We start from the raw sequence: 27,851 nt of genomic DNA on the forward strand, positions 1-27,851 counted from the left end.
TAGTTTTTTGTTCATGAAGAGTCTCAGACACCACACCTCTATATCTACTCTACCATCTCTTTTAAATATACACAGCTAGATATTTGAACCCATCGCAGTTTCAAAGCTCTTCACATATTTCTTTTTTTTATTTGGACATGAAATCTTGGGAATTTTCACAATGAGTGGTGGAACTTAAATGACTCTTGTGCAACATTTGAGAAGTAAATTGGTGGCCTGTGGTCCTCCCGAGTTCCACAGGTTTGTTTTTATCACCATAGCCACCTGCCCTTTCCATACTGGCATGCTGATATCGGAAATGAGTTTCCAATGGCCTTTTATCTTCTCAGTTTGACAAAAAATTAAATAAATCAGATTGGCCAATATAAAAAAGGCCATTCAGAGTGGTAATGCAGACACTTGAATAATACCGCCCCCCCCCCAAAAAAAAAAACAAAAATAAATAAATTATAAAAATAAATTAATAGTAATAATAATTAATTAAATAAAATTTAAAGGCCTTGGGGACCACCAATAATATGCCATTTCTATTCTAGGAGAGGACGGACATTTGCAAAAATGGTTGATAGTTTGCAAGTCTTTAATGAAAAAAATGTTTTTTATTTATTTTATTTTTATTATTATTATTATTTTGCATGTGAGTGATGATGATTGGAGAAAGGTCTTTGACATTTTCTGACTATTGTTCAATTCACATTTTTCAACAGAAAGAGTATTAGGTGTATAGAAGAAAATAGTCCCCAATATAATATTTTTTTATTTTATAGAAACGAGCCCATACACCTCTCATAAATTTCACTTAATACTACTTGTGGTAGTACCCCAGCCAAAAGTAAGTTGTCGTTGGACATCACAATTTTCATAATGGCGATGCTGCATTCAATTTAAAAAGCATGCTTAATGTGCAATACTGGCATTAAGCGTTTTAAACATCGTTTTATGTATCCTGAATGACGGCCTTTTCCAGACCTCTAGACAGTTGATATTTACGTTTTTTAAGTTTTTGTCAGCCCCCCACTTAAAATATAAAGGGAAAATCCAGACCGATCCTTAATTTCTGCTGCTTTGCCCGTTAAAATTCATGTTTTTTACAAGAATTCCCGTTTACCGAGAGTCGCCACTTATTCATCAACACAATATACTAGTAACAGATCGGCAGGGTAAAGTGTTCGAAGCGCGACCAGAATCTATCTCACGCGGTGTCTCTTGCTCCAACGGTTCTCTTCCTTTGAGAAAATAGTATATGAAAAACGCCTTCCACCCAGTGTCTAATGTCTTCTAAATTTCCCTTCTAAATTTCTAATTTTTTTGTTTGTAGTGCGTTTCAGGTCCTCCATCCTTCGTATTGAAATAACCTTTTAGTCTGTAGATATTTTCGAATTTCATCTGATTCTGTGTACTGTATGGTAGTTTTTATGATTAGAAAATGTACAGATAGTAACAGTATACCTCTGTAATCATTTAGTCTATCAAAAACGTTTGACATACTAGTACATTTCAGAAGTTATAAAAAAACACCGTAAGATCACTTACATTTTCAGTTGTTTTCTCGCAATTAAACTCTGCTATGGTTTCAATTTCTTCATAAAAATACAATTCTCATGTTTGTTGTTCAGTGTGCTTGATCACAAGATTGCAAGTGACACAAGACCGTTACCGTCATCAGTTATTATGTTTTCATTTGTTATATTAATAATTTGTTATGTTTATGTTAAGATCCACTCTTACAGGGTTACTATATTACTTAATATGGAATATTATTTTTTGGCGAGTAAATTTTTTACAAAATATTTATTTTTTCTCTTACTCTTTAAAATCCAAAACTGAGGTGTCACTCCATGTGTAGCCAGGTGTGGAACCTAATTACTACACAACTCTCGAAACAATTAATGCACGCAGTTGCATGTTCTGTAGTCAATTTCTGCCCTTGGATAAAAACGCATGGGTTTGGTCAATCTTTGGAGTGTATTTAGAGAAGCAACAAAGGGATCGCCCTGAAACTTGACAGGTACCTTAGAGAAGATATGGTTCGACAGCTATGCAACGCAGCTTACTGTGGGATTCTTGCTCTCGGAGGAAAGGGCCAGAAACGGACAGCCATTGCCAAACAATTCAACATTTTTCAGGAACCGTTAGTAAAGTCCTCCAAAAAAATGCTACATCAGGGGCACCTACTCCAATACTTCCACCAGGTTGTCTGCGTATCACACCAAGAAGACAGGATCGCCTTCTCCTTTGAGTGCTCCGTGCTGGTCGTACAAAGACAACCAGTGTCCTCAGAAAAGAGTGGCAGAATGTCTTTCAAACGCCCGTTTCAAGGTCCCTCGTGAACAAGAGATAATTGCAAACCGGTTATTTTGCACGAAGACCAGTACGGAAACCACTGTTAACAGCAGGTCATACACAGCGACGTCTGCAATGGGCTGGGGACCACGTGCGTTTGCAGTCAAAACACTGGAATCACGTCGTTTTCAGTGATGAGGCCAGATATGGGATTTTTGGTGTTGACGGTCGATTCCTTGTCCGCCGACGTGTACGAGAGGCATAAAACGATTGTGTACTGCCTAGGGTGCAAGCAGGGGGTCGTAACGTCTCTGTTTGGGGAGCCTTCCATGCCGGTGCCCAGAACCACTTGGTTTTTCTAGGAGGCAACCTCAACCAGGATTCCTACAGAGACATTCTACAGCAAACAATGAATCGATTTGTAAGAGTCATCTTCAGGAACAACTTTGTGTGCCAAGACGACTGCGAAACGCCACATCGAGCTAGCAGAATCACTGTTTTTCTTCAAAACCAATGGGTTCAGCAACTGCCCTGGCCTGCAAACTCCCCAGAAATGAACCCAATTGAAAATCTGTGGGCGGAAGTAACTTACAGAATTAAAAGCTATGGTCATCGTCCGGTAAATAATGATGACCCTCGACAGGCAAATATCACTGCCTGGAATGATATCCCCATCCGAACTCTAAAAAACTTGTCACAGTATATGCCATGCAGGACGAGGGCGCTGCAAGCGGTTGCTGGAGGTCATACCCGCTATTGATGGCTTTTCATGATTTACTGTAATGATTTCTTTGACTGTGTAACATATCACTGTCCGGAGGCTATCATTTTCTTTAATATCTTAGCTTAAAGTTAATACTGACATCAAACTGTTGATATGGTTTTCGGGGGTGTTCTTTTCTTTTGAATGACATCTTATGTCAGATTTGATATTATTGACCAAAATATCTCACAACAGACGACTTGATATTTTTATCACTCTATGAAATACTTTTTTGATGAATCAAGTCAATAAATATTTAATCAGCACTCAAAAATAACAATGATAAAAAATATTCCATATTAAGTAGTAACCCTGTAGGATTCGTCACACCATGATCTCGAGACGCCTTGACGTATAATCAGAGGCCACTGAAAACTCATCCCAGCTACTCATCCCTCTTATACCACCCAGTGCCAAAGTATGTATGCCTGGTAATAATAATAATAATAATAATAATAATAATAATAATAATAATAATAATAATCTATTTTTATATCAAATGACAGATTCCACTAAAATCTAAAGTTACAAATTTGTTACTAAAAGTCTTAACATGAAAGTCATGAATGTAACAGTTTATAATTAAAATAAAGTAAATTTATAAGGATGGAACATTAAAAAACTTAATTGTATGATAATTACTAAAAACGGATAAAAAAATTAAAAGTTTCTAAAATGAATTTATTTGCATTTCTTATATCAGTGGGTAAACTGGTGATTAATGAAACAGTAAATTATGAATTTGTTGAGCAAAGTTTTATTTCTAAATATCTTTGAATAATATAAATGAATATAGGAATAATCTTGCGTGAAGGGGGAGTTAAATACGCAGTCGTGCTTGAAGAACCGTTTCCATACTGAGAAGTGTTTTAAAAATTATACTTCCTAACCCCCCCCCCCATTTGTTTTTTTTTTAACTCTAAATAATTAATTTAATGTCCCCTCTGAAAATAATTTTTTAGCGCGGTTTCATTTCGCCAGAGAGGTCAGAGGTCAGTTCAGTTACCTGCTGCTACTTCATTAGGGGATTCCCCAATGAGGAATGTTGCTCGGTTTCGGTATCGATCACGCGCCTGTGATGTAGCAGGTGTGCGATAAGATATTCTTCGAATTATGTGTACGTCATAGTTTCATTTTTCATCTCAGCTAACAGAGGTAAGGTTGCAAGGTATGGTAACAAAGAGAACAAAAGACAACTTTTGTCATTATTTCAGAGTTATTCAAGTGGCGGATGATATCTGGGGTGTGAAAATATCGGGATAGGCAGTAGTATCGGTCTTTAACAAGTTTACTTTTCGGGGTTTTTTTTTTACTGTTGTTACTTTGTGCTGCTAGAGTGGCGACGCCACAACAGAAGATCTAAATGCCAGCGAAATGTTACTGCTAGTTAGAGTATAACTGGTAAAAAGTGCCAGTTGTGATATTATGAAATTTTGGAACCTACATGTACATGCTCAGACCTTCATATTTGCCAGAATTTATAATTTACCTACAGGGCGTTTTCGCTTTTATAAAAATAAGCTTCTGCGTCTCTCGTTCTCTCTCTGGAGAGAGAGAGAAAGAAAATATAGTATAGAGTACATCAAGCACAACAAAATAAGTTAAAAAATACAATTTGTCTTTCCTTAGAGCAAAACGACTTCAGTGGGGTGCAAGGAAACTGAGGAAACACACCCTGGATTCCTCCTAATCAATTAAAAACTTAATATGTGGCAGTGGTTAAACATGTAGTTATTTCTCAATATTATTTGTGTACTGGCCCCTCACTAGCACGGAAATTCATGCGTTAGCCCCTCATACTTCAGAAATTGCCAGACTGCATTTTTTAAAAAGGAAAGGAAAAATATTTGGGGGTATGTCCCCCTCTTTTTTCAAGCAATACTGTGACAAGCATGTGCAGTAGGTATAATTACACACAAACTAAAAAATGACTGGGTGGTGTGAGGGGTGAGGGCCAGGGGGATATACTGATAAAGCAGGGGTGGATCCAGAGATATGTTCTGACAGTCTTCCAAATTATCGTTGTTGCTCCATCCTCCATTTTTGACCGTCTTCCGACATAAAAAATTATATACCCGTCAATGTAAACTTGAAAATCTGACCGTCTTCAGGAAGACCCAGAAGACGGCCTAAATCCGCCCCTGTAAATTGGGAGGGGTGTCAATATTGTGAATATGGGCATTTTTACAGTCCTGGGCACTTTTCAGATTTTCCCACATATTGCTAATTAACAAATTACATACATATGATCAAAGAATTCTTTTATCACTATGTTAGAGAATGGTGTAAGTGAAGATAAACTCTGAAAATAAAAACCAAATATCACCACTGAGTCCAAAGTTATGGTAAAGCAAAGCCCAAAAAATGACCAAAATTTTTTCCCGTTTTAGTCATATGAAATAAAAAGCAATCTGAAATAAATTAAAACAGTGTTTGACATTGCATATTTTTGGATTATAAAACACTCAGTAGTATGGTGGAAGCAAAAAAGTTTAAATATTAACAGGAGAGAGGTGTATCCTAGAAAAAAAAGTCTTTAAATGGCATGCTGGTATTTCCGTTAAACGAAATGTCCATTCCGAAACAAAAATAAATGACTTTCAGAAAATATATCATAAAACATACAGTATAATTAAGCATCCTAATCATTGTTTGGATGTAAAATCTGCGCGATGATTCTGGAGCTTGACATGGAGTGCAAAATAACCCTACCGTGTTTTTCCGTTAAATTTGTCCATTCCGAAACATTGGGTTTCTCTTACATAAAAAGAACATGTTGACACCTAGCCTGTAACAATAAATATTTCTCTAAAGCCCAGGACATGTGATATTTATTTTTATATAAGAAAACCCCAGTGCACAGAAACCCATTTAACTGTGGCCTTTTTTGAGATGCTTGTTAAAAATTGTCCATTCCGAAACAAAGTACCTTTACATTACCAATGTTATAAATAGAGAGAATTCTGTCTTTAATGCTCTATTTACTTGACATGAGCAAATTACTGTTAGAGCATCATACATGTGACATAAAAATAATAGAAAATCAATGGCAATTGAAAATCAATTCTTCAATGGCATCTTTTTAAATTTCTATATATATCCTCAACAAAAAAATTCATTTTTGCGAGTCAGCATCTTTTCTTTGGATCTACTAGAACTTCCATTGCATATTTCCCCAAAGTTCATGTATTTCAAAGTTAAATTAACAATTAATTGAAGAGAATATATCAGTATAAATAGAAATATAGGCAATTAGGATGCTTTGTATCGGAAAGGACATTTTTTAACACATTGTCTAAAACATTTGTTTACTCTTTGGTCTGCTCATCTATTTATTATTCATGAGGAAGAGGATGATGGGAAGCATATCAAATTTATGTAGAATATAATTTTGAATAATATAGCTTACCTTTCTTTAAATATTGCTTACTTATAATGTACATAAAAGTACTCGAAAATAGTTATGAGGCTACACGTGTTAAAGTTGCAAGAGTCAGTTCACTGGCACGGTTTACAGAGGCGCTTGCAGGCAGACACAGGTTATAATTAACTTCCTGTGATTATTTATAACGTATACATACATGATCATGATACATCTCTCTCTCTCTCTCTCTCTCTCTCTATATATATATATATATATATATATATATTTAAGCAATTTCGTAAATGTTAAATAAATGTCAATTCCGAAACACAGGACATGCCAAAAAGTACATATTTAAAAATGTAATTACTTAATTTAAACCTGACCTTGTCAAATAATATTTTATACAGCTATGAGCTGTAACAAAAGGAAGTAGAATAGGGTATAATGGAGTGCAGAAGACTCTATTTTATGTCATGATCAAATACTTATGGAGTAACATTTCAAAAAAGAATAAAAAACTATCCAATATGACCAATTAATGTAATAAAAACAGTTCAGTTTTAATCTAGTTTACTCATATTTTGTCCAATGATTGCTTCACCTGTACCTTGTAAACCAACATACTATGAGATCTTAAGGCAATTTCATAAATGTTAAATAAATGTCCATTCCGAAACAAGGGCATGTCTAAAAGGACATATTTTTAAACATGTCTTTACTGTTGGTAAATCTGACATTGTCAAATAATATTTTATACAGCTATGAACTGTAACAAAAGAAACTGGAATAAGGTATAATGGCATAAAGAATACCTGGAATATATCTCAGAATCAATATTTAATAAAATTAAATTCCAGTAATGAATTACTAGTACAGAATAGACAAAACAAGCACAAAATGTAATAAAAAGACTTCAATTTTAGTTCAGCTTCCACCTATTTTCCCCAGTTATTCATAGACTTTACCTAAAACTTATAAACTCAAATACTACAATATATTTAAACAATATCATAAATGTTTAAAAAAATGTCCTTTCCGAAACAGGGATGTTTCGGAAAGGACATTTATTTTAACATGACACTGCAATTAGTACACATGTCTGTGCAAAATAATATTTTACACAATCATGAAGCATAACATAAAGAACTTATGCAAGGTAAAGTGAAGTACAGAAGTTCTCAGAATATCTCAGAATCAAAAACTTCATGTAGTCACATTTAATACTGAAACAGGAAAATTACAAAAATATCATTGATTCGTCAAATTTTGGATATTTTCATCCATTTTTTTTTTGCAAATACATAAAAGAGCAATACTCTCTGAGTAAAACTAAATGGTTTTTTGGAGCTCAATACCTTCTATTACCATAAAAGTCACACACTTCAAGGTTTAGCTTATGAAAATAAAAAAAATGATTTTCAAAATTCAAATAATCATATCTTTATACATACACAAGGTTTTATCTCGGGATTGTCATTTCTTATACCCTTCAGGTCTATACTTTCAAGAAAAGTACAAATTTCAACACAATAATGACTTCTATTTTTGACCCTTGGTGGGAAAAAAAGGAGCCCAGGATTGTAAAAATGCCCATATATAGAACCTTCAAAAGGTGTGCCTGAGCCAGCTGCCCAATAAATGTATACATACATAAAGAAAATACCCTAAGTCTCATAATGGCAAGAGACAGTGTTTGCCTCTTAGGAAAATTAGTTGCTGGACCAAAAGTCCAGCCATCTTGAAAAGTAGCTGGACTGAATGTCTGCTGGGTGGGAAAACTTCTCAGCCTGTTCTGAAAATTGTCAGCCCCGGGCAGACGGTCCAGCCTTAATTTCTAACACTGGCAAGAGATATTTTTCTTTCAAGTCTGGACCAAAATGATCAGGAATGTGAAATGACCTGGCTCACCAGACTGCTGCTATCCCATACATGCATGCATAGTCCATGCTTTGGTTGACTATACTATCTTAACTTAGTCAAAGGGTCAGTTTCACAAATTTAATTAAGTTTAAATTGGACTTGGCAAAACATGCTAAAAATTTGAGTCAAGTAAGTTGCTTTTCACAAAATAAACCTCATTTTTAACAGAACCTCCAGAGCAAATTGTGATTCTCATTTAGAAATTATTTCAATTTCCAGTGGCAGTCTGTGATGATAACCACTGGCTCCAAGTCATATACCATTAAAACCAACTGAAGCCAGGTCAGTAATTTTTTGTATGTTGTCACAGTTTTGGTTTTGGTTTTTGGAGAGTGTACATTCTTAGTCTCTGGTGTCACAGACTGATGTGGTATGTGACAGAAGTCTATTTGGGTTTGTTAGCCATATTGTTGTTTGTTAACAATCATCTGTAAAATTCTTGCAGGCCATCACAAAGGTTTCTTTACAGAGTTGACTATCTGGGGCCGTAGCGATAGTCCGAAGGTTCAATAGTCCGAAGGTTCATTGGTCCGAAGGTTCAATGGTCCGAATGTGCATTGAAGGTTCATTGGTCCGAAGGTTCGATAGTCCGAAGGTGCATTAATTGGTCCGAAGGTTCATTAGTCCGAAGGTTCGATAGTCCGAAGGTTCGATAGTCTGAATGTAGGCCCGCTGTATAAGTGTATAGTGAATTACATGTACAGGGGCGGATCCAAGATTATTTGAAGGGGGGTCCGCGGAGGCAAAGCCCCCACCCCCTTGGCGTAGGATCTGGGGCCCGCTAAAGGGCCCCGAAAATTGTTGGTGTCTCAAAATGACCACCTATTTATCTAGAGACACATCTGTGAATATCTGTAAAAAATCTATCAGTCGCCCTGGTAGAGGGTTTAAAAGTTAGGTCTGCACGGGCAAAAATAACGTCAATACTAGCATATTACATTAGTTACAAAAAAAAAAAAAAAAAAAAAAGATCTTGATGTTTTTCATGGGATTGGAAGTTGACGATATTTAACTGCAAAGGTTTATTTTGTAAAATCAAATGGAAATTTTCTCACGAGTCACGAGTGTATCTACTTTTTGCATAGTATGTTTTTCTTTGTTTAAATGAATTTGTTACAAAGACAGCATTTTTGATGTTGTTCATCAGATTAGAAGTTTAACTGTTTTAGAATATTTCAACATGTTCAAACTGCCTTCTCACTTGTATTTTACGTTTAAAAAATAAATAAATAAATAAATAAATAGGCCCACCGGGTTGATATGGCGTTGCCACATTTCTATTTCAGATTATAAACGTTTCAGCACCTTCAGTATTGCTGGGGAAGAGGGGGTGGAATTAAATATGTATTACTATTTGTGGATATTTGAGCATATTACTGTATTCTGATACAATTTTTATGTTTAAAGCCCTAGTAAGGGAAAAGTTTGTTTTCGTAAATGCTCGTAATTTTTGTTTATATGCCAAGTTGACACTCCAGTTAATTCATCCTCATCCCTATGAGTAATTTTTTTTTTTTTTTTTTGGGGGGGGGGGGGAGGGTAGGGGAGTGGGCTGTGCGAACAACAACATAGTTTGTTTGGAAATGCAATTATTCTATAACTTTTACATAATTAAAGTAATGTGTAGGTTAGAAGAATTTGAATTCTAATCATAGTATCTTAAGACATCGTAAGAAACTCAAACTAATTGTAAAAATTCTCTTGGATAGTTTGGATTGATGGACTGGTAAAGTCAGTCCAGGAAAATTGCCGTTTACCCGTGTGAAATTTGTTTTCTAAGGGAGTTTGCGCCTTTTCAGAGCTAACCATACCTATACGGTAATAAATATCAGGTTGTAATTAAATCATTAATTAAGTGGGTCAGTACTAGCAGTCAGACTATTACTCGAAAGCCCCATACATGTACCTCGAGTTGATATCGGCATTTTAGCCAGGCCCATTACTATGTCAGATATATGGATCTAGTGGTACCTGGTTCTAAAGATCTAAAGGTTTATAGGAATCTGTTGGTGGATCTGTCGGCACGTAAATTTAACGAGACGTAAATCTATTGAGACGTTTACGGGACGAATATTTTATTAGGACGTTTATCTATATGGCAGACCCCAAAATCGCACGTCTCACTTGCGAGATCTACGAGATGCCAGTCTAGGTGAAGAAACGGTAACGGTTAATTGTATCCCCCATGACGCGGAACTGGCGGAGGCCGTACGAGATGGGTCGGGATTAAGCCCATGTCTACCGCCACGCTCACGCTGGTGGTACGGTTATTGGTCGCTGGAGGGTGGAGTTGTCTGTTAACTGCCTTTCTTGAACCGACCTATTCATCCAGTCTTGAAAAGTTGATTATCACTGATTTTTTACGAAACTGTTGACTTTATATTCATGAGTACAGGGTGGACGTGAATCGCAATTGGTCTCTAGAAAAACGGGACTCTCCCGCAATCCAAAAAAATTCGTAATTGAAACACCCGTTTTTTTCTTTTGAAAATAATCAGTGTGCGCTTAAAGGTAGCCTTGATGGAGCGTAAAACCACTTTTATCAGTTTCTTATACAATTTAAAAATAATAGCACAGGCCATTCGATTAAATGTCATTATAGGCGTCCTCTCATTTTATGCGTTCCAATCTTTATTCAATATTTCATGTGAAACGTATGGTGTTCATGAGTTGGAAAGGGTAGCCATTGCATATCCCCAAACTTCCCCACATTGTAAAGAGTAGTTCACGGAAACAATACGACCTATATGGATAATTTTCACGTGCGTTTCGGACGCACTCAAAACGAAATGATAAAGATTCTAGAAGCTGAGTTCACACGAAAGTTAATCACCCCCTAGCAGCTCCAGGATTGCTAATCTGATTGCATACAGTGAGAATCCTGGTGGAGTTGGATCAATCTACGTAGAATGATAGTTTCGTTGGGAACGCACCCTTAGATTCCGTTTGTAATTATAATTCTTAAAATCGAAGAACATCTTAAAATGTTTCGGACTATCGAACCTTCGGACCAATGAACCTTCGGACCAATGAACCTTCGGACTATCGAGACGCCACCGACTATCTGATTGTAGTAGTTTAAGCTCAGAAAATTAATGACTTATGTCAGGCCTACCCAACTACCAGACTCTGCATGGAATGATCCCGAATTCACTGGTAGATTGGACCACGTACACTACCAGTTTTGAAGGTGTGTGTCAGTACGCATTCCACAATATCATACCCCAGAACAAATTTTGAGTGGTGATGCAATACTTTCCGACCCCCCTGAGAATCATCACTATCACATTGCATACTGGGCAAGAGCAGTGTGGTGTCTGATACTCCAAAGCAGTACTGATACACACCTTGAAAACGGGTAGTGTGGTCTGATCAACCGGTGAATTCAGGATCATTCAGTGCTGTGTCTGGTAATTGGGTAGGCCTGTATGTACTGTAAAATGGCTTTGATGATGATTTATGGTGACCATAATGGCCAGTGCTGATTGAGGGATACCCTTTACCAGGGCCACAGATTGACTTTTCACAGGATATTCACAGATATGTCTTTAGATAAATAGGTAGTCATTTTACTATCTCTGGATTTTCCCATTTTTCTCTATATAATATGCCACCCTGGTGGAGGGTAATCGAGCAACAGGCTATGAGAAGAGGCAAGTCATTGTCAACAGGCCTAATTTTCTTGAACTCCAGGTGTGCAAAAAAGATGAAACAATTATAAATTGAATAATAAGTTTTTTTTTGATGAAAGATATCGATTTCTAGTCACCTTAATCTTACATGTGTTATATTTGTAAAAAGTTGTGGAACACATTGGTACAACTGATTACAAATGAGTACTCACTTTTATCTTTTTTTTTTTTTTTCAGATGCCAGTTTGTTAGTTTACATGACTGCTGTGCCTATTGTGTTAACTTGTTTAGTTTGGAGTAATTGAACACCAGGTGTGTAAACTTGCCTATAAATTGAAGTTTTGATCTCAAAGAATCATTAAATTGCAGTACAGTACTTTTAATGTAAGTGTCCATACAATATGTGAATAATTAAAAAGTTACAAGGAAAGAGCAAGGAAGAAACCCTTGTGTGTGTGTGTGTGTGTGTGTGTGTGTGTGTGTGTATTGCAAAGGTAAAAATTAGATTCTGGTAATCATTTGCTTGTTCTGTACTCTATTATTTTCTTTGGTCACAGAATTTTGATGTGTTCAAATGTATCTAAATTTATGATATATTAATTGCTATATTATCTTTCCAATATATGCTTAACTTAGAGTGTTGATACATGTATATGAGAACAGTTACTAAGAAGTAAAATGAAAATGTTATTGACATTTTTATATAACATGTAAGCATTCTGATAGTATATGTTATGATAGCTACATGTAGTTTTTTTACTGTCATCTGCTAGATATTTAAGGGAACATTGTTTATTTATATATATACACTACGTTTGATACTGTTTACAGGTATTGTGTTAGTGTGATATTTATTCATAATGATTTCTACACAGTAAAAAACATTTGAGTTAAATTTCCTTGTTTATCAACTTTATGTAATAAACACAGGCGCATAGCCAGTGATTTCAAGGGGGGGGGGGTCTTTTACTGAAAAAGTGGACCTTTTACCATGAAACTTTCATACATAGATAAAATTTTACCTAGAAGTGGGGTTCTTACAAACCCCCCCAAACCTCCCTGGCTACAGGCCTGAAACGTGTCGTAAAATAAAAGAATGCTTATGATTGTTTGCCAATGCAATACAGCTAGGACTTATCAGTTGCTTCTTGAAATGACCCACAGTTTTTGCTTAAAAAACCTCTGATAAAGGTCAAGTTCTTTCTTTTGCTGATTTGACAAAAAACAGTTGCAGAAAACCAGTCTAAGATTATTAACAGTTTATGATTATGGTAGTGGTAAGTTGCATGCCAGGAATGTCTGTCTAATGCATTCTTGGTCATCATTTTTGCCAAGTGAAATAATGTAGAAATATCCTTGACATTTTTACTTATTTGTGATTATATGTTTATCATAAAATTTATAATATAATGCTTACGTAAACCTTTTGTCATTTCAGAACTATGTCATCTGACAGAAGTGATTTTAAGTCCATAAAGTCACCTAACACAGATCAAGTGCCATCGCTTGCTGGAACATATGGTGGGGAAAAAACTTTAGACAAAGGTAAAAGACTGCTTAAACCTAGTTATAGACAAAATGACCCACAGCAACTTGTCCCACCTTCAACCTCAAATGTGGTTTATCCACCCAGAACCAGAAAGAAAAACAAAAAGCATGAAGATAATTCCAAAACCACCTTGCAGACAGATGCCAGGATTTCCCCTAAAGCATGCAAACCCATTCCTGCTGAAGTTTTGGTGAAATTGAAAGAGAAAATTTTGCTTAACGATGAAGAGAGAGTGAAGCCACATTTTCAGCACATTATGTCTCAGACCATAGACTTTGAAGCCAAACTAGTCTCAGAGATGGCAAGTGACTCATCAACACAGGTTCTTCTTGTCTTTCCTAGCAAGAATCTAGCCAAACGGGCTCTCAGCTCTTTGCAAAAGTTAATTCATGTTAAGGATTCTACCATTGAAAGTGTAAAATTCAAGCAGTGCGATGAAGATACAGATGAGACAAAGGCTCTACTCCAGAAACAAGAGATTGAAGTCCAGGAGAAAGGGGACAAACTTCTTGATGAACACTCAAAAAAGATTTCTGAGGTGGCCAATCTTTTGAAGAAAACCCACGTTCAGCGACATGTGCCCTTGGCTGAGTATGAGCGCATAACTTCAGAGAAGGCAGCACTTCAAGACAAACTTTCAGAGTTGAACAACCAGAAGAAGGAGTTTGAAGACTTCTTGAAAAGGACCAAGAATCATTTCAGGGAAATCCAACCATCAAAACATTTTCATGAGGATATATTTGAAATAAGGAAAGCATTTGGTCGAGAGTGCCACAGGTTCACTTCAGCCCTGCCAATGTATGCCAGACGAGGGGACATCTTGAATACAGTGATGAACAACCAGGTATCTGTGATACTTGGAGAAACAGGTTCTGGTAAAAGCACCCAGCTGGTGCAATACTTACACCAAGTTGGACTAGGGAAAAAGGGAATCATAGCATGCACCCAACCAAGAAAAGTGGCAGCCATTAGCCTTGCCAGACACGTCTCCTCAGAAATGGGATGTGCAGTTGGGGATGAAGTTGGGTATCAAGTGGGGATGCAGAAGAAGAGAGGTCCAAATACATCCATTGTTTACATGACAGATCATGTCCTTCTGAATGAATGTCTCAAGGATAACCTTCTGAATTGCTACTCTGTCATTATCATCGATGAAGCTCATGAACGCAGTATACATACAGACCTACTGATTGGTATGGTGAAGTCCTGCTTGAAGCAACGCCCAGAACTTAAGGTTATAATAACTTCTGCAACAATTGACCCTGATGTTTTTGTCTGTTATTTTGGTGGATGTCCAGTTCTGCAAGTCTCTGGACGCACATTTCCAGTTGAAGTTGTTTGGAAAGATACTCCAAGGCAACCTAATTCAGACTATGTGCGCGAGACTGTTGTGAAAGCCATTGAAGTACACCAAACAGAGCCTGAGGGTGACATACTGGCCTTCTTGACATCACCAACAGAAACAGAAAAGGCTTTTGTTATATTAGAGGCACAGTTACCATTCCCTGATGAGGTTATTTGCTTACAGCTCCATGGCAGACTACAAAGTGATGAACAAAACAAAGTTTTTGAGCAAACTCCCGTAGGAAAACGAAAGATAGTTTTTGCTACCAACAGTGCAGAAACTTCTATCACCATCCCAGGTATTAAGTATGTCATTGATTCAGGGCTTGTCAAAGAAGTGAGATATGATCCAAAGAAAAACAGATCCTCGCTGGATGTTATGACTGTGAACCAAAGCTCAGCAGAGCAAAGAAAGGGGCGAGCTGGAAGAATATCTTCAGGCAAATGTTTCAGATTGTACACCAAAGAAGAGTATGAATCATCGGAAAGAATATCTACACCAGAGATCCTAAGAGTTCATGTCAGTGGGGCTCTTCTAAAACTTCTTGAGATTGGCATTCCTAATCCATTAGAATTTGATTATGTTCAGCCACCCCCACTGGAGGCCCTTGAGTATGGTATGAGGTCCCTGCGTGAGCTAGGAGCAGTTGATGACCAGGGCATCACAGAAGTAGGAAAGCAGATGGCCAAACTTCCATTGGAACCCCATCTATCACGCCTGGTGCTCTTAGGAATAGAAGAAGGTATAGGCTTTGAAGCTCTTGTTTTAGCTGCAGTCACATCCACCTCGAGCAATATCTTTTTTCGCAAAGGTACAGAAGATGAGAAGGAAATGGCAGACAAACTGAAGACCACTTTTTGTCATCAAGGTGGAGACAGTGTGACTTTTGTTAATGTTTACAGAGAATGGAATAAAATACCAGACAAGCAGAAAAGCAGGTGGTGTGTAGGAAACTTCATCAATGCAAAGGCCATGCGCTGCAGTCGAGATGCAGTACAAGAGATGATTAAAATTGTGAAATCAGAAATCGGTTTAAAAGTGCCATATGCATTTCACTCAGAAGAAGAAATGGTTCAGAAATTACCTCCAATACTTTTCAAAACATATGGAGCAAGACACCTCTGTCTGTATCTAGGGCACAGTAAAGCAGGGTACTTGGTTGCAAGGCTAGGCCAGGCTGTCCAAATCCATCCTTCCTCTGCCTTGAAATATCTGGGATCCTCTCCAAAGTGGCTAGTGTACCAGTCTCTGCTTTCTACATCGCAAGATTTTGCAATGAACTTGACACCTGTTGAGGAGGGACTAGTTGTTGAGGCTACAGAGTCTGGTCTGTTAAACATTGACCTCGAGCAACTCGAAGCACAGACCCTTTCTGCTGTTTCACTTTTCTATGGAAGAGAACTTATGCAAAAGTTGATTGGTCCAAAATTTTCCACACTGTGTGGCTTGCAGAAGAAGATATCTGCTGAAATAGGTGGAGGAATGGTGATTATTGATCCAATTCGAGTTACAGGGGAGGTGAAGGTGTACTGTCAAACTAGTGGTCATGACACAGCTGTTGAAGTGATTGCCAGGCATCTGGAATGTGAAAAAGAAAAACTGAGAGAAGAAACATGTGAACTACCACTGCACCATTCACCAGGGTCTGTCCATGCTATTCTTGGTTGTGGAGGACAGACAAGATGGATCTTGATGCCAGAGCAGTACACGACTGTTGTGATAGTCACCAAGGGAGAAGAAAAGCCCTCAACTCATGATATAATAGAGAAATTCTCCATGTTTGGAGAAATTGTTTCCCACTGTGAGTTCAAGAAAAACAACAGTGCTAAATGGGGAAAAATCACCTTCAGAAATCCAGAGTCAGCTAGTCAAGCTGTAAACAAGACATCTGGACTATCAATATCTGCACACCCAGGAACCAGTGTAGGTATTGATTCAAAGATGCAAGAATATAAAATGCGTCTACAATGGTGCCGAAGACCAACAAGAGGTTTTGGTTTTGTTAACTTTAAAGACGTTGATGACGACATTCTTGCCAGTTCCAGCACCCAAATTCTTAGTGTAGGTACCAGTTTTGCAAGATTGAGGCCAGGAAAAGATAAACCAAATGAGATCTTTATTTCTAATTTAGATAAGAATGTTGATGAAACTCAGCTTCTGTCAGCCTTGAAAGATGCCTTTCCAGCTGCTGTGATTATTGACAGGGTTTCCATTCCCCGTGAAAAACCATTTCCTACAACACAGGAGCAGATGAATGCATTCAGACATCAACTTTCTACACAGATTGAGGCTCTTGTGGACAAACAACATTTCCAATTAAAACTCCTTCAACCAAAGGACAAAGACTATTTTTTCATGGGTTACTTAACATTCAAAAGCTCAACTGATGGTCAGGCAGTGCACAATGCACTACGAAGAAATCTTTTGATTGGAGAGAGACCTGTTTCAATGGAAGCCTTGTTGTTTACCTCCATTTTGGTACAAAAAGAAGTATACCAAGTCTTTAAGGATGATATCAAGGAAGCAACAGCAGACCTTATAAAAGGTTCTGAAAAACTTAACATCAAAGAAAGAGAGAGGCAGGATGGTAACTTTGCCATTGACATTGGTGCAGACAATGTTGCAGACCTACGTGAAGCAAAGATGGTGATCCATGAAATAACACAGGGCGAAATCCTCGACTGCAGCATTTCAGAATTAATGAGAAGAAATCTACTATCCTTCACATCAAAAGATATTCTTAAGAGAATCATGTCTTCTTCAGGAACATATATCCTGGCAGACAGAAGAATGTCTTCTTTAGCTATTTATGGTAGTAAAAGAGCAAAATCCGTGGCCAAAATTGAAATAAACAAATACTTGGATGATATGGTTTCCCAGAAAGTGTGTGACATACCCCTTTCCAGCAGTGACAGACCACCAGGTGTCATGAAAGCTTTGATGCAGACCTATGGCCTTGACCTTCAGAGGCTGACCCAGGAAACAGGTGCTACCCATCTGAAACTTGATCTGCGTCACCATACTCTTTGCTTTCAAGGCACTGATGATGCATTCGCCAAACTAGAGCAAGCTGTGCAAGCATGCATTGATGGGTTACCTTATAAACCCACTGTAAAGGAAAACTCAATTGACTGTGTGGTTTGTTTTTGCCCCATTGATGACAGTGTTTTCAGGATAGAATGTTGTGGTCACCCATACTGTCAAGAATGTATCACAAATCAGATATGTGTAGCCATTGAGGAGAAAAACTTTCCTATAACATGTGCCCAGGAAGGGTGTGAAGAGCTAATAGAGTGGAGAACCCTCAACAAACTAACAACAGAACCAATGAAGAGAGCATTGGTGGCCTCATCAACTTCGGCCTTTGTTTCCAAAGCTCCTGAAGCTTATACCTACTGTGGCACCCCTGACTGTCCTATGGTGTACCAGATCACGGAGAATGGGAAACCTTTCACCTGCAGTAACTGTGAGGTAACCACCTGCACCACATGCAAGATAGAATACCATCAGGACATGTCCTGTGCCATGTACCAGGGAATGAAGAGAGATAAAAACATAAGCCTGAAAGTTTGGCTGGAAAAAGATCCTCAGAATCGTAGGAAATGCCCTCAGTGCAAAGCCCCTATTGAAAAAAACGGAGGTTGTAATCGCATGAATTGTCTTAGCTGTAAAAAGCACATTTGCTGGAGATGCAATGCAATTTTTGACAGTGCAGATGGGTGTTACAGTCACTTGGCAACATGCGGAGGAATATGGTAATGTGCCATGAATTTCGAACAGTAGAAAATAATTAAATTTGGGAAAAGATCGTTTTGGCCGAAATTCATGAAATGGAAGTGCTCAGAACTTCCAAACGTTCTAATTTCATGGAATTCTGTCAATTTTGACCGGAAGTTGTCTGTTCGTCGCTAGGCCTTCTGTTATCTTCTCCAGACGATCTATTTAGAGTTACCATAATGTATGATGTGTGAGTGTCGGTAATTGCGACCAAAGGGATACACGTACTTTCACCCGATCAACGAGCAGTACTGTTGGCTAGGGACACAAAACGGCATTGTTATTAGTAGTGTCGTTTTTCAAAAGCGATTCTGGCTGCAAGAAACTAGTGTCGTCTTTCAGAACGGGAGTGGACGGAGGGAGAGACGGCAGGCGATTATTAAAGTCTACCACAGCCAGATAAGCTTTACTGTGGAAGCTTAGTGTTACTGTTGCTCTGAAACCGAGACGACAGCCGATCGGTGTATATGTTGCACGTACAAGTAGCCTTTACCTGCGATTACCGTTAAAGTCGGGCGGAGCTTTGCGAGCGAGTGCGTCCTCATCTCACCGTGCGCGAGTCGGTGTCTTCAGCGCATACGTTGCCTTCACTGCAGAAGCCGGCCTTGGCATTACGGCCTCTCTCCGCCGTGCAGGGAGGCCACTACGACCGCAGATCGGTATGTGCGGTGCACAGGTAACCTTCACCACGGCAGCCGAACTGTGTATTACGGTCTCTCTCCGTCATGTGCTGCGACCAAGATGACCGCCAGCGGGAGATTGTTCTCGATCTAAGCGAGACGAGAAGGCAATTTTCATATTCATTCAAGGGAGTTCGTTCGCGAAAGAGCGTCAGCGGAAGATCGTTATCAATTGTTTTTAACCCTCCCTCCCCATTGAAATTTATAATTTTTTTAAATATTTTTCATTTCATTTGTACATTTCAAGGGACTTCATTAGTGGAAGATTGTCAGTGGGAGATCGTGAACAATCTGAGCGAGACAAGGAAGCAATAATAGTAATCCTTATTGCAACTCTTAGTATTGCTTCTTTTGTTCTGTTGATGAAGTCTCTACTGTTAACAATGCTATCGTGCGCCTCAGCAAAACTACCGATCGCTATCTCACACCGAGTACTGCGGTAAAGAAACAACAGCCCGACAGAACAACTCTTAATAGATTCTCCTGTTATCTGAATGAATGGTGATGATGATGTTGTTTAGCGTCCTAAACTAACTGTACCGCTCGTTATCTTGCACCTTGGGCCGCACACGTAGTACTCGGGTAAAGGTACGCTAGGGCAACATTGCCGGCTGTTAGATCTTTATGAGCGCGAAAATAGCCCGATGGCCGATTTTAAGGTGTACGAAATTCACGAAATCAAGATCGCGCAAAATTGCTTACTGGCCGAAATTCATGGTCCAGAAAAAACTCCCGATGGCCGATTTTAAAATTGTTCGAAATTTAAGAGCCATTCGAAATTCATGGCACATTACCATATTCCCTGATAATATGTAGGGAAGTGAATTGTAGGGATTAAAAAGCAGTGGTTCAAGAATTATATTATAGTCCACAAAGTTTAGTTGGAAATAATATGGAAATGGAACATGGTATTCCATTTTTGTGAGTGTATTATAATGTGGGTGTTATAAAACCCCAAACGTCCCATAGTAATTACTTTTGGGTCGGCTAACTTCCTATTCCTTGTGGCTACCATTATGCCATAATTTGAACACTTAGACTGGAATTTTTTCCTATCAATGGGGTGCTTTGACCAGCCAATAGGAGCAGTCAAATTGAGGCATTATCTATTGTATCCTTACTATCATAGTGAAAGTGAAAGCTAGGAGAGCAGTAGTGAGTGCTGCTCAGCAGACAAACCGGTCCTTTAAAAAGGGTCAAGGGAAAATAAGTCAAAGACGGTGTATGACAGCAAGGGAATCATTGGATGTTTGAAAGCAATGCTGCTTCTGCAATTAACCCCATTTGCTTGTAAATTTATAGTGACAAAAGTATTGTGTTAAGTTTAGAAATATAGCACTGTGCAGTCACAAATTCTTATTTGGAAATGAAGGGAGGAGGGGAATAATGTGACTGGCACTCTCTTACCTGGAAAGCAAGTAGAGGTGAAAGTGCAACTTGTATATCTTCTCATATAGTTTCTATTTCGGATGGAAACTTCTGTTAACCAAACTAATCCATAAGGCCACACTTTTTTATTTTTATGGATGACATCCTCTGGGTACCCCAAAATCGGTGCGAGAGGGCGAAAAAAAAAAACAGTCCAAAAAAAAAACTGCTTAAGTAAAGGAATGCTGTCAGTACACAGCTGGAAACACAAATTTAACCACAGAAACACGTATCAAACTAACAATATGTCTTTATCCATGCTCTCAAAATATTAAAGCATTGTGAATACTTCGTAGAAATGTAAAAAAAAGTCATGAATTGATATACTTCATATTACCAAATCTATTTAAGGTTATTTCATGCATTCATTTGTTATAGCAATCAATAAAACAAATATCAATCAAACAGTGCGTCTTTATTTGTATTCTCAGAATATTAAAACATTTTGAACACTTCACAGAAATGTTTAAAAAATGATGCAAAGATATGCTTAATACTACCAAATCTATTAAAGGTCATTTCAGACGATGCCATTTTGTCAACTTCAACTCACACAAAGCAGCTAAACTGTCAGGTGGCCTGTCCGACCTTCAGCCCACCAAATACCTCGACGCCCTTGTCGACCCTTTTTTCGCTACAGAAAACCTGGTATTAATGTGCTGCTTTATACAGAATGTCACAGAAATGTTTCGGCCGCCTCCAGCCTTTCGCACAATTGTAAAAAGGTGATATCTCCATGCCCAATATCAATGGCATACCAATCCAAAACGATGGCGCCTGTTCTCTTGATGACTTTTATTGTTGTGTAATTTGAAAGTAATCCTAGAGATGAATTTGACAGCAAAGTGGCCGCATTTCCACGTGGCGAAAATACGCATGCGCAGAAAGCTCATTTCCTTGCAAATTCAATAACAACGTTTGCGACAACCGACTTCGTTGGGGGCTGGGGGGGGGGGGGCTTTTTTTTTTTTTTTTTTTTTTTTGGAGAACGGGCGAAAATCCGTGCGCGCGCAGGATGTCATCCATAAAATTAAAAAAGTGTGGCCTAATCCATAATAATCACAGGGCCGTAGCCTGAGCAAAATGCCAGGGGGGGCAGTAAGCAGACACGAGGGGGCGAAGCCCCCGAGGGGGGAGGGTGTGGGAAGTCCCCCTCCCACGGTGTGGAATTTTTTTTTAAACTATGTATAATACTGCATTCTGGTGCATTTTAACTGTTATTTATTGCTCAATTAGAAGTCGGAAATTGCGATTATTTTTTTTTGCACCTCAAATCCCAGGGGGGGCAGCTGCCCCCCCTGCCCCCCCCCCCCCCCCCCCCCCCCCCCCCCCCCCCCCCCCCCCCCCCCCCCCCCCCCCCCCCCCCCCCCGGAGGCTACGGCCCTGAATCATACCTGAATTGAATTGTTCTGAATATCTTGCCATTGACATGCATGCAGTCTTTTCATACATAATTAGCAAAGAAGATTCATGAACTATCACAGGGCGACATCCTCACCAGTTCAGAATTAACAAGAAAAAAATCTGTGCTTATGAAAATTTACTTCAGTAAGTGAAAAGAATTCCACAGACAATAAGGGATTTTCTAAATGTCAGCAGAGAACTGTCAATTTTGATCTGCTCATTATTTAGCTCATTTTATCATTATACTGCTGTATTGTAGATTTTCAACATCAGACCATAATCTGAAAAGATAAATTTGTTACCAATTCAAAAATAATCTTTGACATTTGTTATGAAATATCAGTTTACATTTATGAGAAAGTTGATTTAAGTGAGAATGTTATTTACTTGCTAAGCTCAGTAGTAATTTTTCATTATCAAAAATATTTCTATAGCTTTGGACCCTTTAGATGATAGCATATTCTGCTGTTAAACCATTTGTTCTTTACATGTAATTTTTGGGTGCTTCAGACAAGTATTAAAGTATAAATAGATAATAACTATTTGCCCCTTCAAAGTTTGGAAGAGCATTTTGAATGGATAATAGATGCAGGTTGGATAATCTTGGTCCACTTTTAAGATTAAAATGTTTATGTGGAGTGCAATTTTCTAAAAGTAAGGCTGGAAGTCTGTACAACTATCACATTGTGATCTTTTCTTAGCAAAATTACATGAACCAAGTTTTTTTTTATCTCCGACAAGGTTAAATTTTGATGAAATATAGCAACGCCTTGATCTTTTCACTGAAACAATACTTGAATTTGGGAAATCATTGTAAGTTACATTTCTTAATTATATTTAAGGTACATTAACTATATGTTATGGAACTATTAAGTAGCCTGCTTCTCAATTTTGCTGCCACCACTCAATAGAAATTTCAAATTTTAAGAATTTATTATTAAAAAAATACAGTATCTGAATAATTATCAATTTTCACCATTGCAGAGATAGAGTTTTTACCGCTCTATTGCCAAACCAAACCACTGAACATTTATGCAATCCTGTTTTTCTCTCGAAATTGATTCCTCAAAATACTGTTATCAGTTTTCAGATGAACTAAAAACACATTTACATTTTCAAAACATTGGTTTTATTAGGTTGTTGCACATTATACATTAAAATTGGTATTGATATGATGTTTATAATAATATTTCCCGTTTAAAACTTGCAATAAAAATAACAGTAATGTGTCAAACTTGAACCATGTTGTGCTTTTTTTCTGCCCTGCCACACCAATGCAATCTCTACAAACAGAATTACCTGATACTTGATATCATCTTTGGCACAGCTGACGCGATTTTAAAAAACGGACACGTCAAATTTTCTGCCAGATCTAAATATTTGGAAGATAGGATTGATATTGTTAGTGGTCCATGCCCTACCTAACACAACAAGCGGAATGTTAGCATTGGTGTGGTAAAGGTATACACTAATCAGTCTGAATTGGTTAAGACTAATGGGCTGAAAATGTGGAAAACTTGGAAACCATGTGACCATCTCAAATTATTAATCCAATTCCAAAGATACTTAAAATCACACCCCATAAAAATATTAGTCTGAAATGATTTAAAACTGACCAAAAATTGTTTTATAAAAACTATCACTGTTCGTCCTCAGTTCTCTTTACTTGACCTCATGTTGATCACATGGTCTCAAGGTTTCCACCCACCTTTTTGCCTATCATCTAGCTACTGCCTTTACTATCTAGTAAATGAAATTTGGAGATCATAAATTTAACTTTTTCAAATCAATAAAACCTTATATTTGGTGACAATAAATTAACATTGATTGTCTATTGTACATCTTGAATAACAATCCAATTTGAAACATAGCAACAGGCAATTTCAGGTGGTGATGATAGTGGTTCTCATATGTTTATCAAAGAGGGACGTTGCACCAGACTTCCAGAAGCCTGTGAAACTAATTTGTGGCCTTGATACAATTCACTTTTCAACAGCATACAATATAACAATATACAAGTGCTCCTATTCTATTCTGCTTCACTACACAGACTACTACATGTGCACCTGCACTGCTCTATATAGCGTTGCCCTATAACCCTTGCCAACTAGACCAATATTGACTGCAAGCTTACACACTAGACTAAGAATTCTGTACAATGTGTACATGAGAAACATGTACATGGAAGAAGTAAAATAGAACTTAAAAAATAACACAGCCCCCATGGACTTGGTTGTAAAAATGATTTTTGATGAAATAAATTTACATGCTGACCTTTGTGTCACAGTTTAGGAGGTAAATGCTAAGTGATATTTCTGCTCAAATGCTGTAGAACCTCATCTAAAAAAACAAATGGCATGTAAAATGGGCAACTACATGTTTATGTGTGCCCTTAATTGGGTTTTCAGTAAAAATGGAGTGATCAGCGACTATTATAATTTTGCTATACTAAAAGCTGCTCCGGTCGGCACAATTTGTGGTCTGACTAAAAAGTATCTGAAAGAGGCATAGATATGGAACTTTGCCTAAAAGCCAACTTTATCTGTACAGCATTTCAACTATGTGGGCATACTACAATGAAGATGCTACATTCCCAAGAATTATTATTGCTTTTCACACGATTCTGGCGTGCTAGGCCCCAGGATGGTGGACGGGGTGACATCAGCACCATTCATAAACAGACAAGCTACATTACATAACTTCACAAAATACTGGAATCAACATGTGACAAAGTCAACCAATCTCAACAATGGTTATCATAAAGTTCAGTTAACTTTGAATGAAAAAACGAGAATGAGACAGTTACCATATTAAAAGTGCAGCACCATTTCTTTTTTTAAACTGACTACAAAGTTGATGTCTTGCACCCTTCACTGTATGTATGCCCTTCTGTTTTAAAAGTCCACTCTATTTTATAAATATCAGTTCAAGCCAGCAAAAATAGCATGTTTTCCACCTGCCTGACTCCTACTCATATCATACATACAGCAGGTGGACCACTTCAAATAATTAAGTAGCATATACTTCAATCACATAAAATACATATAAATGGAGTTTACAGGTTTTTAATAATTTACATTTCATACAATATATTGCTTGCATTTGAATCAATAAGTTAACTGTTGTCAAAAATGACAAGGAAAACTTGTGTTTCACTCTCTCTCGCGCTCTCTCTCTAATTACTATGTGCCGGTAACAGGATGCATTTTACATTCTCCTAAATCTAAATCTTCTAAATTTACTACATAATAAAAGTGTCCAAAATTCAAAATACTTTGCCAAAAATATTCGAATTGAGACATGCCAAAAGGTAAGTCTTTTGCTAAGACAACTGATATAAAAATAGAGCAACCAAGACCAATTGTAAAAGGGGAAATGAAGAAAAAGGCTATATATCTACATAAAATTATATCACTTAGAATCATAATAATAATAATTATAATGAACTATATATATTTTGATGTTGATTGGAACTTAAAAACTTTCTGATATGAAATTGTTCTTTGATTATGTTATCTAACACACTACACACCAAAATATTAGTCAAATGCTACAAAGTATCTACTCACTAGAAGCTACAACAGTTCATTATATATAATTACAATTTCATACATTACAAGTAGTTAAAACTTAGTAGTTCCACAGAACATGTGTATACATCAACATACACAACATGCACTGAATTGTCTATATTACAATAAAATCTTCATTTCCTCTCCCATAAAATGCAACAAAAGACCCATATTCCCATTGGTTTTAAAAAGTCCTTGTAAAATCCCTGTAAAATACACTCTTCTCATCTGTAGACTTGTAGATACGAGATTGCGAGATTAGAAATTCCGAGGGTATCCCCCATGGCTGGAACTGCCAAACCCCTGCAACAGGACAAGCAATTGATTAACAAGCAATTTTTATGTGGATATCATTCTTTAAAAAAAAAGATTATTACAGTACAAGTTGTACAAAGCTCGACATAAAACATTGTCCATTTACCACAGACAAACTGGCTAAAATTAGAGTTACTTACATAAAAGAAACAAGCTTTCACACTTGGTAAGCAACAATCTTAGGATCAGATCACTAACAGTGTCTGAGAGGCATAATGGATAATGCAATTTAAAAGTTAATCCTGAGCCTTGCAACAGATTTATTAGATTCTTTGAATTTTAATCTAGCAATCATGAGCGAGATCAATACTATTTCAAAAACACATCTACAGTATGTGTCCTGCATGCTTGGTAATGAAGCTTTTCTTTCTTAAACTATAAACTGATAAGGAAAGGGATAGATATCAATCAAACCCAGATAAAGATAGACTACAAGAAGAAAATACCATCAATCCTTGCACCAATGCAAAGATACCTAGGATTAAAATCAATACTAATATTTCATTAGGCATGCAAAGCAAGATGAATGCCTCATTGAGTTGATCAGCGTAGCGCAGTGAATAGTTTGGGACACTAAGAAATCAACAAAATCTAGAGGATGCATAAAAGAACACAATTTTACAATACAAGTTAAGGATGTATACACAAGCCAGGACATCTAAATATATAAATATAGGGCTATACAAACACGCAAAGTGATTGAACGCAGCCAAATCATTTTTTTTTACATCTCTCGACCCCAATCAATTTGAGGAACACAAAACATCTCCAGAATATCCTCTTATGGGATTGTACACCAAATCAGATTATTCTAGAATAATTCAATGTTGGTTTTAAACATATGAGGAGTGCCATATGGTTATTTTAAGCCACATCACTATACTGTGCAAATATACTTAAGTCTTCCAAGAGAAAGGAGTCGGGCACCGAAGTGACCTGTGCATACATCCTCAACTCTACCAGGTATGAATTACTTCTACAAGGCAACTGTATTAAAATTGAATTGAAAAGAAACATGTGAATACCTTTGTTTTGTGATGCGAACCAGCTCAATGGTAGCCATTGAAAGCGGCAGCAATCAGGGGACCCTGCAGGAAGCAGAGGGGCAGAGTGCATTAAACATTCACAGTCATCATTTAAAGCTCAGCAAAGAACCATCATATAGTATGTGTGAGTGTGTGTCACACTGCAGAAGTAGGAGTCAAAATCTCTCCCTTCAATGAAAGATTGATGTGTCAGTGGTTTCTTTTATGTGACAAGTCTGAACTCACGGTAGTATTTATTAATAGAGTATTTTCAAATGAACTTTTTTTGATGTGGAAAGTAAATTAAAAGCAAGGTCTATTAACAATAAAGGATGATTTTTTTCATTTTTCATTAAAAACATGTCAAAAAGTCTTCCCAAAGGTGACTCTATCACAACTCATCAATTACCAGTCTAAAGTCTATGACCAGAATAAGACCTTCTTTCACAGATTCCAGGTAGACTACCATGCTGTTTTTATGGCAAGTAAAAGCACTTTGATAGGAAATTAAAAGGCAAGGCAGCTTCTTTTTGTACTTGCGCTATTCAATAATCCAATGGTACATTATGCAGGGACACGGAGGCTAATTTCCAGTTATTGATAAGTCATCAATCTCTGCATTTAAAGGGTGAGATTAGAGTCACACTTCTGCTTAAAACAGTGCTTCATTAATTTAGTTTCAGATAGCAGACCACTCACGTAGTCAGTCATTTGAAATTCAAAAGAGGCCAAAATAGCAAAATCAATACAGGTTCTTTTTCAAAAGGATCCCGGAGTCCAGTATGGTCTGC

At 37.4% G+C, this 27,851-nt stretch overlaps 2 protein-coding genes across 12 annotated transcripts in view; one reads left to right on the forward strand and one right to left on the reverse strand.

The window, feature by feature from the left end:
* The first annotated feature begins 4,096 nt into the window (after window positions 1–4,096).
* Window positions 4,097–22,013, forward strand: LOC106153860 (uncharacterized). Of its 3 annotated transcripts, XM_086999796.1 has the most exons (4): window positions 4,097–4,201; window positions 8,553–8,615; window positions 12,203–12,277; window positions 13,404–22,013. In XM_086999796.1, exon 4 carries the CDS (start codon window positions 13,408–13,410, stop codon window positions 18,616–18,618), a length of 5,211 nt encoding a protein of 1,736 aa, XP_086855922.1. In that variant the 5' UTR covers window positions 4,097–4,201; window positions 8,553–8,615; window positions 12,203–12,277; window positions 13,404–13,407; the 3' UTR covers window positions 18,619–22,013. The 3 variants fall into 3 exon arrangements, with proteins under 3 accessions (XP_086855922.1, XP_086855925.1, XP_086855923.1); XM_086999799.1 differs by lacking the exon at window positions 12,203–12,277; XM_086999797.1 differs by lacking the exons at window positions 4,097–4,201; window positions 8,553–8,615 and adding an exon at window positions 11,711–12,026.
* Window positions 22,014–23,254: 1,241 nt separating this feature from the next.
* Window positions 23,255–27,851, reverse strand: part of LOC106153861 (RNA-binding protein Musashi homolog 2) — a 31,271-nt gene continuing 26,674 nt past the window's right edge. For 7 of the 9 annotated variants that reach the window (XM_087000240.1, XM_087000239.1, XM_087000238.1 and 4 more), the window contains one exon: window positions 23,255–26,023. In XM_087000240.1, coding sequence (XP_086856366.1) covers window positions 25,979–26,023 — 45 coding nt within the window. In that variant the 3' untranslated portion in view covers window positions 23,255–25,978. Of the gene's footprint in view, window positions 26,024–27,060; window positions 27,124–27,851 lie in introns of all 9 variants that reach the window. The other 2 variants (XM_087000237.1, XM_087000235.1) reach the window with 1 other exon arrangement.

This window comes from Lingula anatina, chromosome 1, assembly GCF_051362555.1.
Source record: "Lingula anatina isolate TDL-2025a chromosome 1, LinAna3.0, whole genome shotgun sequence".
Taxonomy (NCBI): domain Eukaryota; kingdom Metazoa; phylum Brachiopoda; class Lingulata; order Lingulida; family Lingulidae; genus Lingula; species Lingula anatina.

Bases quoted from the DNA above. Each gene is read 5' to 3' on its own strand.
- LOC106153860 (XM_086999796.1), top strand. From the start codon at position 13,408: ATGTCATCTGACAGAAGTGATTTTAAGTCCATAAAGTCACCTAACACA.